Raw genomic sequence first — 19,160 nt, 5'->3', positions numbered from 1 at the left:
TGTACACAGAATCAGTTCAAATGTTTCCGAATCAGGTGTTTTTTGCATTCAAATAAAACTATGGACACTATGCTATTCATACAATCACAAATGCTCTACATAGGTGCCATAGTATTAGAAATTAAAAAGGTAAGTAATCCTATGAGCATTGACTGCATTATATGTTTACATTATCTGTGTGTATTTAAGAGAAATGAGTCAACACTATATGCCATGTGACAGACAGAGCCAGTCCCTGAGCTCTCGTTCAAGTAATAAAATAAGAAACAACAGTTTGGTGTACTGAAAATGAAAGCATTCTGATTTGCCGTGTATATGTTCACTATTATGCAACCATGTACGGGCCCTACAAGTAAGTGTTCATTAGCTTTAATCATCATCATCATCTGATGAATCACCAATCGCCATTCCTTTGTAATCAACGATGTTCTGGCAATCTCCTGCGTCTGCTCCACACTGACACATTTCTGTGCAGAACATGTCATTTTGTTTGCATGAACACCGTGTCGACTGGTGAAGAGCGATTCCAACTACCCATTGCAGCGGCCATCCTGGACGAGTCTTAAAATGTGCAACTTCTGCCAAAGGGTTGTACCTCGCTTGTCTATCAGTTTTGAATGAATACATGATGAAGTTTGCAATCCACAAAAGTTGCTGATGCACTTCACAATCTCGGGATTTATTCTGAAGTTTGCCTGTTGGTCCTACACTAAGCCATCTGAGGAACGAGAACACCCGCTGAGGAACATGTGATTCTGTGTCATTGAAAGTCCCAGCTAATTTCCATGGCTCCTTAGTTGCATCTGCAATGTCCTTGCGAAGTAACCTTGCACATCTGAACACAGCAGCCATGTCATTTGATGGATGGTCTGGTATTTCCAAAGCTTGACGTACTGCATCCTCCTTTTTTTTTTTTTTTTTTTTTTTTTACGTCTTGGCCTATTGCGCCGGTAGGCTTCTTCCCGGTGGATCCTGATAGTCGGTCCAAGGCTTCTTCCCGGTGGTTCTGGCGCAGGCGAGTGTTTATAGTGGCGCCATCTTGCATTGGCTCATGCTGCCCTCCCGGAGCTCATCTTTAATCCTAGAATCTAGAGTCCGGGTTGATAGGTGGTCTTCTGGACAGCATGTGGGTAGTTTTAACCCACTCGGCGGCGGCTGAAAAATCCCAGCTGGTGGCACCGGTCGGGGATTGAACTCGCGTCCTCCTGAACGCGGGGCCGTCTTGCTATCTGTTCAGCAACCGCCTACCCTTGCAGGTTTACAGAAAAAAAACTCTCTCCGACTCAATGCGCTTTGTTGCCTTGCTGAAATGCACCCCTTCTACTTGTTCTCTAATTTTGGTTTTCAGCTGTTTTCTAGTGCAAGGAGTCAGAACACCATTTTCTGTCTGTATTGTTATTTATGTTGTTTCCAGTGAAGCCATACTGAGAATGGAACCGTCTTGTAGCAAGGTTTTCAAGAGGTTGAAAAATTCGATGTCTGCAGCAAGCTGAGCTCTATCTTCTTGAACTTTCTCTGCCACAGACTCTTTTGATTCCTTTTGCGACTTGTCGAGAACACGGTCAACATTATACACCCAGCACCTCATGTGATACTGCACATCAATCGCGTGGGTGTCATCTGGATTTATGGCATTACTCAGATGTACTTTCAGAAGATCAGACCCACCAATTTCAATGGCATGTCGGAGCTTGATCCCACGGTTTGCTGACCTCATGCAATGCTCCAAGTGACTTGTTGTCTTCCTGACAGAGAAAACACAGTGTCTTATCAAAAGATACAGAGGAAGATCTGGTAAATGGCTTTGCTGCATCACTTTGCTCTCCTAAGTCATAACTAGAACTAGGCATCGCTGCATCTTGAGTTTTTGGACGTATTTTTGTTTTTAGAAGCAGAGTGCTTTTTCTTGAGCGCAACGCTTTTTCATACCTTTGCTTAGCAGCAACTCGATGTTGTATGTGACAAGCTTCAAGATAGCAATTTCTGTGTCAGCTACTTTTGTTGGTCATAAAAGATAATGCGCTAGCTACACGCAGTGTTTCACTGATGATCGGATAGTTGCCATCTGCGTGTTGCTCGGGTACGCACAAAGTCCAAGAGTCGCTCAAAAGAACTAGCTGCTGGGGTTTTAATCAATGCTCCTCCTGACTCTTGGCACACAGTACATAAACTTGACTCAGGATCTTTCGATTCTACTCTAGGGATTTTGGCTGTTTTTCATCTGTCATGCTTATCGGTTCACCAGTTCACCAGTCACACCTTTGATCTGACAAGAGAAAAATGACATCGTATGTAATACATAATCATCACAAACAATTACTATCTTAAAACAGACTAAAATTCAGGCAAACAGTCACACATAATTGGTATTAAGACAGTATGATGTGTACCTAAACTGGTTTTCGCGTGCGCTCTTTCGAGTTAGTTAAATTGAGCGAAACAAGCCATGACTTTGAGCTGACCCACTGACCTCAATTCTGAAAGGAAAAAATTGCATCATGTCTCGTGTCGTTCTTAAGATGATATAGAACAAAAATAGCTATGATGCAAAAAATAAACATAATTCCCACGGAACCTTTTTTGGTGACATAACACCCTCCACTAAATCGCTGAAGTGAAGGATTCGCCGGATCCCACGGCTGCTGTGCAGCTGTCGGGCAGCTGTTATAAAGGTCAAAGTTCTTATCTTCATGCCCGATCACTGCCCAACATATCGCAATAGGTGCAAGTTACCTGTTCTTACAATTTTTATCTTCATGCCCGATCACTGCCCAACATATCGCAATAGGTGCAAGTTACACGTTACCTGGAGGATCACTGCGAGTCCTGTACGGTGCCTGAAACACTGCTGCCCGATCTTTGGCAAGGTCGCCGACCACGCAGATGGCTGCCCGAAAAATAAGCGCAGCGCTTATTTTTCGTGCTCCTTGCCGACTCACCGTCCAACAGTCGTGGTGCACGGATTTCCCCAACGACGGCTAGAAGATGTGTTACGAATATAATCCCGAATGCTGCCGGAATGGCAGTCGGGCAGCTGCCGCGTTCAAGTTCGTGTGTGTGTGAAAGCCACTTAAGGGATCGAAGAGGAGATTTAGAGTAGCTTGGAGGAGGAGGAGGAGGAGGAGGAGGAGGAGGGTTGTTTATGAGGAGAGTGGATTAACGAAGGGCCAATGCGACGGAGATGAGCACTAAGACCACGCGCAACTATAGCGTATGCCCCAAACTTTACCTTCACCACAGCGAAGAACACAGCACAAAACACTCCATCTTATTTCCGAGGACAAGAGGCCACACGTCAGAACTGTGAAAAAGAAAAAGAAAAGGTGAAAATACCAACACGCGATCGCTCGCACTCCCTCACTAGATTAAAAAGACACACATGAACGAGTGGACAGACGAGACGTATTCTGTTGGAGGCGACCCAATATATTCCAAGTGTGCATAACTTGTTACATTCTAAGTGGAGGAAGACGAGGGGAGGGACAATGGAAGGCGTGATGCTCCATTTATTCTTGCCTTCAGTTGTTGTTTATAAGAAACATGAGGAGGAAAACATGGAAACATGGACTAGCAGGCAGCAGAAAGCCTGTTGGCTCTTTACTAGGCTGCCTGCGTTCAGTGATTCAATCAATCCGTTTGCCATAGGAGTGGCTTGCAGGGAAGGATTAAAGCACTTATGTATCTACTCTTGGGAAGAGGAAACAGAGGGACGTGACATGGTTTGACTACAAGCTTCCTCATTCTTTCATCACTCTCACCAGTAAATTCTGGGCCTCAGACTTACTTTCTCCGTATTTTCCCTTCCTGTGACTTATTCTTTCAAGCGGGGAGCATCTGGGCACGTCTCGAACCTATGTTGACTATTCTCTCCCTATCTTCTTTATGCTCTTGACGGTGTAGTGCTTGTGTTGTAGAAAAAGAAGAAAGAAGACATACTAAGGCTGAGCAGGTATTCCTCTCGTCTGTGTCTGTTGTTTAGAGAGAGGAGGAGAACAAGGGCAAAGGGAAGCAGCGGAGACAGAGGCAGTCCTTGGCCCCACGTAATGACAGCTTGGCGTCAAACCTCACTGCTCTGGGCACGCAACGACCCACTTCTTGCCTGCTGACCCAGATGACAGGCGTCGCAGCTCCATTAGCACGGGAATACAAGGAAGAAGCGGGGGAAAGAAGCAAAGAATGGAGGTGTAGCGCGGGAATACAAGGAAGAAGCGGGGGAAAGAAGTAAAGAACGCAGGTGAACCGATAAAAGGAAGGAACTGGCGCAGAAAGAAACCGGGAAAGAAACGAAGAATGGCGGTGAAGGGAATGACCTGGCGCCGAAATAAACGGAGCAAGAAATAAAGAATGAGAATAAATTGTTTGAAGGAACGGAGATAAAAACCAAGAATGAGTGAAGGGATGAGAGGAAGGAACTGGCGCGGAAAAAAACAAAGAGGAGAAAGAAACTAAGAAAGAGAATCAACTCAGAAAAAAAAAATAATAATTGTTACAGTGGCGCAGGAGAAGGAATTTATTGAAGAAGGAAGTTCACGGTAAAGGAGAGAAAAAACAAAGGAGTGTAAAGAATTGACAAAAAGCAGAGAAATAATGGAACTTAGAGAGAGAGAGAGAGAGAGAGAGAGAGAGAGAGAGAGAGAGAGAGAGAGAGAGAGAGAATCATATCGAACGCCAGGCCATAATGATCCAGGGGTCAGTCTGTATATAGGTCAGTGGTCCCCGTGATACCGACAACACAGCGGAGAATAGCAACGTTCCGGTAGTGACTAAGGGCCAGTTTTACAGTCCAATACAGGAAGTTTGTGAGCTCCCCAACTAAACACAAAATACGACGAAAATTCCTTGATTGGCGTTGATACAGAAAGGAGGAAATTTTAGGAAACCACACATCAGGAAATCTCTTTATTAGTACCTGGTTTTGAGTGGAATTAACGGATCATTGAGGAGAATATAGTTTGGTTTGGGCGCTTACAATGGCTCTGTGTTGGGCTGTCGAACTGGCCCTAACAGTTAACCCGGCGACTGGCGAGGAAGTGGAAGGCGGGGTGTTCTCTGATCGCTGAAATTATCATCTTGGTCCGCCCAGTCGAAGGTGAACGTTTTTGTTTTGTTTCTTTGTTTGTTTGTGTCTTTATGGGCATGTGTATGTTTGTTTTTAGGGCTATCAGAGCTGTTTAGGATACTGCAGTCATGTGGTGTTTGTTCTCCTCCTCCTCCTCCTCTTCTTCCTTTTCTTCTTTTTATTCTTCTTTTTATCCTACTTCTTTTTCTTTTTCTTCGTCTTCTTCTTCTTTTTCTTCTTTTTCTTGTTGTTGTTGTTGTTGTTGTTGTTGTTGTTGTTGTTGTTGTTCTACTTTTCTTTACCTATACTTTTACTTAACTGGCTCTATACTTTTACTGGCACCATGCTTTTTGATTGACATGCTGGCGCTACACTGGCACCTGGCACCATACTTTTGCTTTCCTGGAAGGGCCACGTCACCTGCAACACGAAACTGGTCGCAAGTGAACAAGAGACGCAATACTCATGACCGCGGGGCGAGTCAGGTGGGCAGTTTGTTACCTTTTTGTTACCTTTTTTTTATGCCCTTGAACCAGCGATGCCAAATTATCGTACACACCGTATTCCATTTTCGTAGTTTCTGTTTGAGGAGAAAATGATAAATACAATGTTGTGAATACGATAATCTGGCAACGCTGCCTTGAACTGACTCCTCTGCTGTAAATAAATAAATAAATAAATAAATGCGTGAAGTTATGCAGGTCACCGCGGCAGGGACTAGTACACAGGCGGATGAAATCAGACTTCCGGGGCCCCAGCTCACGTATCTCTGTCTGTCAGCCGCGAGTCCTGAGACGGTGCTGCGCCTTTGATAAGATAAGCTTCCGGGACTCGACTCTTCTTGATGGAGGCAACACAAAGCGACGAAGACGGTGACAAAGTTTTTTTTTTTGACCTTGTAGTGACGAATCTGCATTGCCTCTTCGCAGCAGGAGCGCATGTGCTCCAACCTTCATTCAGTGACGGGCTAATGACATACTAGTTCAACGCTAAATATAATAATTAGCCGAATCATGAAGATTACAGATGTGAAGAGGCTGGCTGGGGAGGGAGAGGAGAAATGAGGGAGGGAGGGAAGGGAAGGGAAGTTGCGAAATACTTATGGAGGAATGCTGTAGTTTACTTGTTCTCCTCCTCCTCCTCCTCCTCCTGTTGGTAAGAGAACCGGGTAGGACACAAAGTAATGGGTTTAAACTGGATAAATTCAGATTCAACAGGGACATAGGCAAAAATTGGTTTACTAACAGGGTTGTGGATGAGTGGAATAGGCTTAGCAGTCATGTGGTGAGTGCCAATACAATTGTCACATTAAAAAATAGATTAGATAAATTCATGGACAGCGATATTAGGTGGGGTTAGATACACGGGAGCTTAGGTTCAAAGGAGCTGCCTCGTACAAGCCTACCGGCCTCTTGCAGATTCCTACGTTCTTATGTTCTTATGTTCCTCCTCTTCTCTAATCTCAGCATTGGCACCCGGAAGTCTCGCTGCGTCAATATTCTCTCTCTCTCTCTCTCTCTCTCTCTCTCTCTCTCTCTCTCTCTCTCTCTCTCTCTCTCTCTCTCTCTCTCTCTCTCTCTCTCTCTCTCTCTCTCTCTCTCTCTCTCTCTCTCTCTCTCAAGCACAGGTGCATGCCATTGTACAGCGCGCCGCCAATCAAAAACGAACAAAGTAGCATTATAAGGAGATAATCACACACTGCTAGCTCTGTTTTGACGTTTGCGTGTGTGTGTGTGTGTGTGTGTGTGTGTGTGTGTGTGTGTGTGTGTGTGTGTGTGTGAAAGCAAGTCGAAGAAAAGAAGGGTCTGGCTGCTGTGCTTTCTATCTAATCTCTTGGAAGCAGTTTGAACTTTAATGTGACTTCGAAATAGTTAAACATGGCGGCGATGGGGCATGAAATCAGTGAGTGAGGAGGAGGAGCGTACTGATGGATAAATTGAGGATAAGTGGAGGACTCAAGGGCGAAGAAGGAGAGGAAGGAGAAGGAGGAGGACCCCAAGATCAGGTGATTTTTTTTTTTTTTTTTTTTTTTACGTTGTTGCCTATTGCGCCGGTAGGCATCTTCCCGGTGGGGCCTGATGGTCGGCCCAAGGCTTCTTCCAGGTGGGGCCTGATGGTCGGCCCAGCCCGTTCTGGCGCAGGCGAGTGTTTATAGTGGCGCCATCTTGCATTGGCTCATGCTGCCCCCCGGAACTCGTTCTTGAATCGCTTGGACGGCTTCCTCTAGAGTCCGGGTTGATGGGTGGTCTTCAGGACAGCATGTGGGTAGTTTTAAGCCACTCGGCGGTGACTGAAAAATCCGAGTGGTAGCGTAAGGATTCGAACCCGCGTCGTCCATCACGCGGCGAATGTGGGTCCAGTACGCTATCACTTCGGCCACCGCCTACACACGATTGCTAAACCCTTGCAGACAGTGCTCTGTCCTATCACCTACTCTCTTCCTGTTATTCATCAATGATCTTCTTTCCATTACAAACTGTCCTGTCCACTCGTACGCCGACGACGCCACTCTGCATTACTCAACTTCTTTCAATAGAAGACCATCACAACAGGGAGTACACGACTCCAGACTGGAGGCTGCAGAACGCTTAACCTCAGACCTTCCTATCATTTCCGATTGGGGCAGAAGGAACCTTGTGTCCTTCAATGCCTCAAAAACTCAATTTCGCCACCTATCAACTCGACACAATCTTCCAAACACCTATCCCCTATTCTTCGACAACACTCAGCTGTCACCTTCTTCAACACTAAACATCCTCGGTCTATCCTTAACTCAAAATCTCAACTGGAAACTTCATATCTCCTCTCTCGCTAAATCAGCTTCCTCGAGGTTGGGCGTTCTGTATCGTCTCCGCCAGTTCTTCTCCCCCGCGCAGTTGCTGTCCATATACAGGGGCCTTGTCCGCCCTCGTATGGAGTATGCATCTCACGTGTGGGGGGGCTCCACCCACACAGCTCTTCTGGACAGAGTGGAGGCTAAGGCTCTTCGTCTCATCAGCTCTCCTCCTCCTACTGATAGTCTTCTACCTCTTAAATTCCGCCGCGATGTTGCCTCTCTTTCTATCTTCTATCGATATTTCCACGCTGACTGCTCTTCTGAACTTGCTAACTGCATGCCTCCCCCCCTCCCGCGGCCCCGCTGCACACGACTTTCTACTCATGCTCATCCCTATACTGTCCAAACCCCTTATGCAAGAGTTAACCAGCATCTTCACTCTTTCATCCCTCACGCTGGTAAACTCTGGAACAATCTTCCTTCATCTGTATTTCCTCCTGACTACGACTTGAACTCTTTCAAGAGGAGGGTATCAGGACACCTCTCCTCCCGAATTTGACCTTGCTTTTGGCCACCTCTTCTGATTCTTTTATGGGAGCAGCGATTAGCGGGCTTTTTTATTATTGTTTTTTTGTGTGTGTGCCCTTGAGCTGCCTCCTTTGTTGTAAAAAAAAGAATAAATTGTGTGTCTCGCGTCCCTTCCACGTAATCTCTCTCTCTCTCTCTCTCTCTCTCTCTCTCTCTCTCTCTCTCTCTCTCTCTCTCTCTCTCAAGCACAGACGCATGCCATTGTACAGCGCGCCGCCAATCAAAAACGAACAAAGAAGCATTATAAGGAGATAACCACACACTGCTAGCTCTGTTTTGACGTTTGTGTGTGTGTGTGTGTGTGTGTGTGTGTGTGTGTGAGGCAAGGTTTTTATATGCTCCTGGCAAAGTAGATATAAATAAGTTAACTCTTGCCCTCCTCCTCCTCCTCCTCTTGATGCATACGTAATGTCAAGGGAACCAACCAATGTGACACGCTGACTCCCGGCAACAGAGAGAGAGAGAGAGAGAGAGAGAGAGAGAGAGAGAGAGAGAGAGAGAGAGAGAGAGAGAGAGAGAGAGAGAGAGAGAGAGAGAGAGAATAAAAGCAAGTCGAAGAAAAGAAGGGTCTGGCTGCTGTGCTTTCTATCTAATCTCTTGGAAGCAGTTTGAACTTTAATGTGACTTCGAAATAGTTAAACATGGCGGCGATGGGGCATGAAATCAGCGAGTGAGGAGGAGGAGGAGCGTACTGATGGATAAATTGAGGATAAGTGGAGGACTAAAGGGCGAAGAAGGAGAGGAAGGAGAAGGAGGAGGACCCCAAGATCACGTGATTGCTAAACCTTTGCATTGTGTGTCTCGCGTCCCTTCCACGTAATCGAATCTCTTACCCAATCCAGTATCTTGGCTCCCTCCCTTCCTTCCCCTCCCCTGCATACCTCCCATCTCCCCTCCACGCCTTTCTCCCGATTCTGTGACAAGAACCAGATGAAATTTTCCCCAGGTATTAAAAGAATGTAAATCTGAACTCAGTGGGCAGCTAACAGAAGTATTTAGGAAGTCGCTAGACACAGGGGTGGTGCCTGTTTCATGGAGGCAGGCACACGTTATTCCAATATTTAAGAAGGGAGACAAATCTTCTTTGCAAGACTATAGGCCGATTAGTTTGACGTCAGTTATAGGTAAAATGCTTGAATCAATAATAGCTGATAGTATTAGGAACCATATTGACACACATAATTTAATTCACGACTCACAGCAAGGGTTTATTAAAGGAGAGTCGTGCCTTACTAATTTTTTATCCTTTTACAATAGAGTATACGAGGCAGCTGACAATGATGAGAGTTACGATGTAGTTTATCTTGATTTGTGTATGGCCTTCGATAAGGTACCTCACCAGAGACTGTTAAATAAAGTCAGGGTTCATGGAATAGGAGGGAAGGTTTATGATTGGATTAGGGCGTGGATTAGCGACAGGAAACAGAGGGTTACCATTAACGGTAAAAAATCCGAACGGGGTAATGTTACCAGTGGGGTTCCTCAAGGTTCAGTTTTAGGCCCGCTTTTATTTATTATGTACAGTCGACGATAGAGAGTAGGGTCACGCTTTTCAGAATGTTTAGCCTGGTGGCGGTATATGGCAACTATACCACGGTGGAGCATTTACTGGTGATGTTAGTGACGCTTATCAGTGTGTACAGTGTGTGTGACCGTGAAATTATAATATTGTATAATTTTATCTTATAATAAAATATAATCTAGTTAGAAATATACCAGATTACATGAATTCAATTTTGATATGCGATAATGAATGTCTTCTACATGATGATGATGATGATGACGACGAGGTAAAACATCACGAAGTCTGAAACACTTTTTCTTACTAAACTTTGAAAATACCGTGTGCAATGCTGTCCTCCACAGAGGCAGGCAGTGACTATAGTGCTCCTTACCATCAAACAGCAAATAGGCTTGAAGGTCTGTTTAACTCGCAGCCTTAATTCCCGTCACTATAAAGCCTCAAAGACAATTCAGATCATCAAAAATCTAAAATCATTTCTCCGTGAAGATTACGTAATATCGAAGTATAAATACGTGTGTGTGTGTGTGTGTGTGTGTGTGTGTGTTGAGTGCGAGCGCGGAAAAGCCCGCGGTCGACAACGCCATCATGTGAACGTTTATAGCCTATTATTACGTATAATTTTTTCAATAAAGAACAAGATCTCGGCTGTCAGGGATTTATTTTTTTAGTTAAAAGGCATAACAATCTCCCTTAATAAGTGCAGTATATTTTTAAATGTATCGTAGTTTGATAAACAACTTAGAATTGCTCTTGACTAAATTTGACCGAAACTAAAAGCTCGTGTCAAAATGTAGCGACAGAGCCTAAATAAAAAATATTTATTAAGCGTTAGCGACGGGCACTGTTGATAAATATCTATCTTAAAATTATGTAGAGTGCACCTGTGACCACCGATCACCACAACAGTACGATTTCGATAGGATGTAATAATTTTCATGTCGCGTGGAGGGGTTGCCAGATGTCGCTTTCTGAACGAAACTTACTGGACAGTGACACTACTCTCTATAGCCGACTGTACATCAATGACATAGACAATGGGATAACCAGTGACATAGGTAAATTTGCTGATGACACCAATATAGGACGCACTATTAGGACAAGGGAGAATTCTAGATCACTGCAGGAGGATCTCAACAAACTGTCAGCTTGGTCAGAGAAATGGCAGATGAATTTTAACATCACCAAGTGTAGCGTACTAAGTGTAGGAACACGCAACCCATTACACGGGTATAGTTTAGACTCCACAGCAATAGGTATAGCAAAGGGTGAAAGGGATTAGGGAGTGTTAGTGAACTCTGACCTAAAACTAAGGAAGCAATCTATTAGTGCGAGGAATAGGGCTAACAGGGTATTAGGCTTTATTAACAGGACGGTAACCAACAACAGACTCTATTTAGCGTTAGTTAGGCCACACTTAGATTACGCTGTCCAGTTTTGGTGCCCACACTACAGAATGAACAACTTGCTAGAATCAGTTCAGAGGAGGATAACCAAGATGATTCAGGGACTGAGGAACCTCCTATATCAAGATAGGCTGAAACATCTCAACTTACATTCACTAGAAAGACGAAGAGTGCGGGGAGATCTGATAGAAGTATTCAAATGGGTCAAGGGTTACAACAAAGGCGATATAAGCAAAGTCCTGAGAATCAGCCAGCAGGATTGAACACGCAGTAATAGATTTAAATTAGAAAAGTATAGATTTAGGAGGGAAATAGGCAGGCATTGGTTTAGTAATAGGGTTGTGGGGGAATGGAATTTACTCGGCAATCACATAGTGAGTGCAGGGACGATAGCTTGTTTTAAGAGTAGGCTTGATAGCTACATGGACGAGGATGACAGGTGGTAGTGGGGGGAATCTGGAGCTGCCTTTTATTCGGCCTCTTGCAGTCTCCCTATGTTCTTATGTTCTTATGTTATTACCCTTCTCCCATGGCATCCCTTACATCTTACCTTTCTTTTTCTATGTCCTCCTTTCACTCCCCTTCCTTATCTTTCTCCCATGCCCTCTCTCGCGTACCATTCTTCCTATGTCCCCCTTGGCCTAGTCTTCCTTCATTCCTTCACATCCTTATCTCCCTTTCATGTCCTCCCTCTCCTAGCATTCTTTTTTATGGCCTCCCCTACTTAGTCTCCCTTCATTTCACATCGCTATCTCCCTTCCATGCCCTCCCTCACATACCTTTCTTCCTATGTCCTCCTTTGGCTAGTCTCCCTTCATTCCTTCACATCCTATCTCCCTTCCATGTTTTTTTTACAACAAAGGAGACAGCTCAAGGGCACAAAAAAAGGAAACAATAATAAAAAAAAGCCCGCTACTCGCTGCTCCTACAAAAAAGAATCAAAAGAGGTGGCCGGAAGAGAGGTTTATTTCCCATGTCTTCGCCTACTCTCTCTCCCTTCATTCCTCCACATCCTTTTCTCCCTTCCATAGTTCTCTCCATTTCCATGTCCTCCCAAGCTCTCTTTCCCAACCTTCTTTCTTACCTCCCTCTCATGACTCCCGCTCCTGCAGTCTAGTCTTCATCCCTACCATCCCCTTGTTCTCGCTCTCACCCTCCTCCTCCCTATGCCGACCACTGTTGCTGGCCGCTGTGTACCTCTGGACCTCAGGCAAGGAGTAGGGGTTAATGACTCGTGATGGGGAGGAAGGTGAATACGTGAGGAGAATGGATGGGTAGCCGTGTCGAGGGAAGAAGGGAACATCTGCAAAGGGGCCAAGACGAGGGGCGGGAATGTGAGCCTCTGCAGTACAAGGGTAGAATGACGAGGCGTGATTGTGAGTCGTTATTTTTATCCGATGCGTGTTTGTGTCCTTGAGTTGTGGGGCACGGAACACCTGTCACTGCATTCTCGCCGCAGCCGGTGAACCAAACGTGTCCAACTGGTACTGCTGGGAACGGCTCGCCTTTCACCTGACTCTGCGGAGGTGTTCACTGCGTGTCGTAAGAGAGGAATCGACGACCATGGTTGGTATTATAAGACACCTTGGCTTCTCACATCAGCTATTTCTAAAGGTCAAAGAGGGGGTCAGTCGGGTTCTAATGAGTGTTTCTTTAGGTTCACGGCACAGAGGAAGGGTCAAACTACCATCAGGGTCATAAAACTACTCCTGGAAATGCCTACAACTCCTATGAAAGCCTTGTCAAATATGTGTTCTTGGGCGACGAAATGTCTTATAATGCAAGAATTGACCAGCATCTTCACTCTCATTCCTTTCACTGACAAACAAAATCATCCCAAAAATCCCCCGCAAAAATGACGCTTCTAATATTCAACTTCCTAATCCAAGAGTTAACCAGCATCTTCACTTTTCACGCGCAGCGGTAGAGTATGCTTTCAACTTTACTATTTATGCTCTAATGTCCTTATGCTCATGTGTTTTTAATGAGGTGCATGGCGACGCCCTTCTTACATCGCCACTCCTTTCTTTCTCACAATAATGGAAGCAGAACCAAGGATCAAACAAACATCCTCAGGCGCATAGTAACGCCCTTCATGCTTCACTACTCATTTTCTCTCACAATAAAAGAGACAGGACAAAGGATCAAGGAAATATATTGAAAAAACGCAAAAATGTCGCTTCTAATGTCCAACTTCCCAATGCAAGAGTTAACCAGCGCCTTCAGTCTCATTCCTTTCACTGGTAAACAAATTCTTCCAAAAAATACCCCTCAAAAATGACGCTCCCATTGCCCAACTTCCTAATGCAAGAATTGACCAGCATCTTCACGCTCATCCCTTTCCCTGACAAACAAAATCATCCCAAAAATTCCCCCCACCCCCCCACCCCACCCCGCAAAAATGACGCCTCTAATATTCAACTTCCTAATGCAAGAGTTAACCAGCGTCTTCACTCTTCACGCGCAGCGGTAGAGTATGCTTCCAACTTTACTATTTATACTCTAATGTCCTTATGCTCTTATGTTCTTTTTTTCGCTCTCATTTCTTTCATTCCACAAACACAAGTACAAAGTCGGGCAGCTTGACGGGTTGAGGTGCAAGTGAGGTTGAGAGGCATGTAAGGGCAGGAGGCAGAGGTTCATTAAGGATGGGATGACTGGACGAAACCTTAGGCGTGCGTTAACCCGCTGCAAGGTGAAGGCGGAGGTGGCAGGTGTGTGATGCTATGGTGCGTTGCTAGGGAGAGGGGAACAAGGGGGCTGAGGACTACCGCGAAGGAATGGATGGAAGGGTACAAAGTGGTCGTGAACTATTATTTCCTCTTCTTCTACTACTACTACTACTGCTACTACTACTACTACTACTACTACTACTACTACTACTACTACTACTACTACTACTACTACTATCACGCCACACTTACATCTCCCTTGTTCTCCTCCTCTCTCCTCTTCATTCTTTCTCCTCCTCTCTCCTCTTCATTCTTTCTCCTCCTCTCTCTCTTCATTCTTTCTCCTCCTCTCTCCTCTTTATTCTTTCTCCTCCTCTCTCCTCTTCATTCTTTCTCCTCCTCTCTCCTCTTTATTCTTTCTCCTCCTCTCTCTCTTCATTCTTTCTCCTCCTCTCTCTCTTCATTCTTTCTCCTCCTCTCTCCTCTTCATTCTTTCTCCTCCTCTCTCTCTTCATTCTTTCTCCTCCTCTCTCTCTTCATTCTTTCTCCTCCTCTCTCCTCTTCATTCGTTCTCCTCTCCCTCTTCATTCTTTCTCCTCCTCTCTCCTCTTTATTCTTTCTCCTCCTCTCTCCTCTTCATTCTTTCTCCTCCTCTCTCTCTTCATTCTTTCTCCTCCTCTCTCCTTTTCATTCGTTCTCCTCTCTCTCTTCATTCTTTCTCCTCCTCTCTCCTCTTTATTCTTTCTCCTCCTCTCTCCTCTTCATTCTTTCTCCTCCTCTCTCTCTTCATTCTTTCTCCTCCTCTCTCCTCTTCATTTTTCTCCTCTTCCACTATCGCTTCCATCTATTTACTGTTCGTTTCCTCTGTCTGTACATGTCCCAATGCACTTCCTTTTTTTCTCCTCCATCATCCCTCTCCATCGTCCTCCTCCTCCTCAAAAAGAAAGAAGGTCCCGTCTCACATATCCCCTGTGCCTGCTCCACTTGTTTATGCTCTTCCTGGTATTCCGTGTCGTTCATCACAAAGGATTGAGAATGTTAGTTTGTTGTTTTGAGAGACACACAAAGAAAACTAAACGATCCCCTGATATATAATAGGCACTGAGAATAGGATTGATCAGTTGGTGGAGATGAAGTATAGGTCTATTTAAAAGGAAGAAAATGTTTTAAGACAATGTATACAGGAGATCAGTTGCTGCAGAAAACGACATTAGCAAAATAAGATTAAGACAAAAATAAACTCGGCTTTACTCTGAACGGCACAGCGGCAAGGACAGAGATCACCAGTTTCGGTTTATTTTAAAAAAGGTGACTGAAAGAAAATATACAGACAATCAGCTGACGAGGAAAAGACATTCATAAAATAGAAACATAGTTATTATCAAAAGGGCAATGTAATAAGAACGAGGATCGCTGATAAGGAAGATGTCACAGGTAAACATGCAACAGCTATATAACTCTTTACATATGCACGGGACCAGAGCTTCTTCTTTTATCTCGTCCTGTCATTATCGGTGGCAGGCAGGTGGCGGGGGAGGGAGACAAAGTGGCGGGAGACAAGACGTAGATGGAGCACATATAGGGCGAGTCTGAGGACCGTTTTCTATGACACTTTCGGCTCCACAACAAAATTAATATTTCCACAGGCCACAAGGGAGACTAGTCCATTTCCCATGAGTGTTGTTTCACGTTCATGTAGCAAAAGCCTCATCAGACTATCATAAGGCCCATAAAATTATATATCCATGGAAATGCCCTCAACTTTATGAATGCCTTATCAAATGTGGGTGTGTTAGCCCTAAATTACTTGAGAATGTTGGTCTGAGTCACGTAGGAGCGGTGGGGGCCTGACTGGTGAAGGAGAGCGAGGAGGTAAGATGAGAAGACAGCAGGGAAAAATAAATGGGCGATAAGTTTATGAGGGGATGGTTGGTGGGATGATGGGTAAGTACAGGATTGAGTTGCGCGAGGAGGTAAGAGCAGGGAAAGGGTGAGAGAAGATGGAAAAAAAGGTTTAAGACGAAGGTAGATGATGGAGAATTAAGGAGACAAGGGAAGGGGTTGGGGAAAAACAAGTGTTAATAGCACAAAAAGTGTGCTTGATCGGCGTCCCTCCAACACCCCCCCAACAATTAATATTATGCAACTAGGGCTCTAAAATGGACAATGCTGAAAAGTAAAGATGGCGCCTCTATAAACACTTGCCTGCGCCACAACGGGCTGGGGTAGACCATCAGGCCCTACTATGAAGGCCTACCGGCGCCACAGGCCAAGACGTAAAATAAAAATAAAAAAAATAATAAAAAAGCTGACTGTTTTTAATGCCATGTTGTAGGGTTTATCAGTGCTAACAAATGTTATCATACAATGTCATGTCTACAATGCATGGGTAAGCCCATGCATTGTAGACATGTTGTTCAAAAGTATGTAATATTTGTGCAGTCGTGGTAACAAACTATAAACGATTGACAGTATGTTGGTGAAATCATATTAGATTAAAGGAGGGGCATCATATATATAATAGTTTATTTTATGACAACTGCTAATTAAATTGTTGTTGTTATTATTATTATTATTATTATTATTATTATTATTATTATTATTATTATTATTATTATTATTATTATTATTATTATTATTATTATTATTATTATTATTATTATTATTTTAGTGTAATTTACTATCTTGTCTTGTCTGTGGGAATATGATCTAGCTCCCATATGGAGGAGGAAATATTAATGTTTCGTAATTTCCATTCACAATTTACACAGCGGCTCCAGCAGGGCTGCTCTTCTGCCAAGTTTGAAGAAACTGGCTATTTTAGAATTATGAGTTGCCGAGCTGTGGTGTAGAGAGAAGGATGATGGAATAGGTAGGAGGAAGAAGGAACGGGTCAGTGGAAAGTGTAAGGGAGGGGAGAAAATGAATATGGGGAGCCAAATAAGGAAATTGGGAAAGAAAAGAGCAAGGGGCGTTTAAGTGAGCAGAAAGGAGGGGAGGTAATGAATCAGATTATAACATAAGAACATAAGAACGTAAGGAGTCTGCAAGAGGCCGGTTGGCCTATACAAGGCAGCTCCTGTACACTCAACCCCACCTTACCTCACCATCCATGGCTTTATCTAGCCTCTTCTTGAATGTATCTATGGTATTGGCACCCACAACATGGCTCCCAAGCCTGTTCCATTCGTCCACCACTCTATTGGTGAACCAATTCTTGCCTATTTCTCTGTTGAATCTGAATTTGTCAACCTTAAAACCATTGCTACGCGTCCTACCTGGCTCTTTTACTACCAAAATCTTATTTACGTCCCCTTTATTAAAGCCCTTCATCCATTTATAGACTTCGATCAAGTCTCCTCGCAACCTTCTCCTTTCTAGAGAGTGTAGATTTAAATACTTCAGCCTGTCTTCATAAGGCAAGTTTCTCACCCCCTGAATCATCTTTGTCATCCTCCTCTGTACAGATTCTAAGATCTTGATATCCATTCTATAGTAGGGGGACGAGAACTGAACTGCATAATCGAGATGAGGTCTAACTAGTAAAGTTTTTGTAAAATACGTAAATTGCTAACGGTCGACTCAGGTTGAAATTCTGGCGTCCATATTGTCTCATTAAACGTCTCTGGCTCCTCATGGTTTCAAGCCCAACACTTAACTAAGGTAAAAACACGAGAAGAATATATTAGCGTTATTGTTTTACTCAAGGAAGTCTTTGTACAAGGCTTAGAAGATGTTTAAATACGTAATTGCTGACCGTTCACACGGGTTGGAATTCTTGCGTCCATATCCTTTCATTAAACGTCTCTACGTCTCTGGCTCCTCATGGTTTCAAGCCCAACACTTAACTAAGGTAATAACATTGTTGTACTCAAGGAAGTCTTTGTACGAGGTTTAGAAGAGGTTAAAATGCGTATATTGGTAAGATTTGACCCGGGTTGGAATTCTTGTGTCCATATTTTCTCATTAAACGTCTCTGGCTCCTCATGGTTTCAAGCATGGAGTATGTTTCAAGCCCAACATTTAACGAAGGTACTAACATGAGGAGAAGATATTAGAGTTATTTTTCTAGTGCAGGAAGTCTGTGGGATGTCTAGAAGAGGTTAAAAAGTCAAATAGAATCTACCAACATTCTTCTAAACGTCTCTGGCGCCCATTATGACTGTTTCCCGCACCGTTGCCAGATTGTCGTACTCAGAGCATTATTTACCGGTTTCTGACGCCTAACTATTGCCAAGAAACATCAGGAATTAACTATTTTAACGATAATTATAAGTGAATCTCCTTATTGGGGTCCACGAGACAGTTTTTGGGTCGGAATTCGGTAAATATAAGAGGCTGAGCAAGACAATCTGGCAACGTTGGTTTCCCGAGGCCACAGAGACGAGTAACCGGGTTTTCTGGCGTGATTGGCCCATTCAAGGTATACAGAAGACGTGTATAAATGTCACTAGGTTGAAAAAAAAAACGTCACTATTAATATCTGAGCAACTAATTCGAGAGGATTTTCCATAACCTGAAGAGAATACACTGAGAAGGTTGTGTTAGTGCAGGAAAAAGCCTATGTGTGATAAGGAGTTAGGAGGAGTTAAAATGTTATATAGGTAAGGTTTGACATGGGTGAACTTCTGGTGTCAAGACCGAGATAGTAACCAAGGGAATTTTTTTTTTTTTTTTTTTTTTTACGTCTATGCCTATAGCGCCGGTAGGCTTGCTTGATGGGCCTGGATGGTATTCGGCCCCAGCCCGTCACGGCGCAGGCAAGTGTTTATAGTGGCGCCATCTTCTCTTGGCTTATGCTGCCCCCCGGAACTCCTTCTTGATTCACTTGGACGGTTTCCTCTCGAGTCCGGGTTAATGGGTGGTCTTCAGGACAGCATGTGGGTAGTTTTAAGCCACTCGGCGGTGACTGAAAAATCCGAGGTGGTAGCGTGGGGATTCGAACTCGCGTCGTCCATCACGTGGAAAAGAAGGAGGACTTAAAACTTTGTAATGCCTAGGAGATCATGACGGAAAATTATTATGGAATGAGAAACAGATAGAAAGGAAAATATGACACTACTAGAAAATATTTAGGTTATTGTTTGATTGCAGAAAAAAGACTTTGTGTGATAAGAAGGAGGACTTAGACTTTGTA

General features: G+C 44.0%; 3 protein-coding genes across 6 annotated transcripts in view; 2 read left to right on the top strand and 1 right to left on the bottom strand.

The window, feature by feature from the left end:
- LOC127003374 (uncharacterized) overlaps positions 1-19,160 on the top strand; it is a 56,861-nt gene that overhangs the window by 10,476 nt on the left and 27,225 nt on the right. The gene's annotated exons all lie outside the window — the stretch shown is intronic.
- Positions 1-19,160, bottom strand: part of LOC127003377 (uncharacterized) — a 128,204-nt gene that overhangs the window by 104,299 nt on the left and 4,745 nt on the right. Inside the window, exon 2 of one of the 2 annotated variants that reach the window (XM_050869924.1) lies at positions 3,230-3,301. The gene's annotated coding sequence lies outside the window, so the exon portion shown is untranslated. Of the gene's footprint in view, positions 1-3,229; positions 5,587-19,160 lie in introns of those variants that run through there. The other variant, XM_050869926.1, reaches the window with a different exon arrangement.
- Positions 6,701-8,534, top strand: LOC127003376 (uncharacterized). Its single transcript, XM_050869923.1, has 2 exons — positions 6,701-7,127; positions 7,163-8,534. The coding sequence occupies exon 2, from the start codon at positions 7,408-7,410 to the stop codon at positions 8,392-8,394; it is 987 nt and encodes a 328-aa protein (XP_050725880.1). The 5' UTR covers positions 6,701-7,127; positions 7,163-7,407; the 3' UTR covers positions 8,395-8,534.

Source organism: Eriocheir sinensis, chromosome 25 (assembly GCF_024679095.1).
Source record: "Eriocheir sinensis breed Jianghai 21 chromosome 25, ASM2467909v1, whole genome shotgun sequence".
Classification (NCBI taxonomy): Eukaryota; Metazoa; Arthropoda; class Malacostraca; order Decapoda; family Varunidae; genus Eriocheir; species Eriocheir sinensis.
Note: the sequence above shows the minus strand (reverse complement) of the source record. Positions and strands in the feature narration are given on the sequence as shown.

Coding starts and splice junctions, on each gene's coding strand:
- LOC127003376 (XM_050869923.1), top strand. CDS start 7,408: ATGTGGGTCCAGTACGCTATCACTTCGGCCACCGCCTACACACGATTG.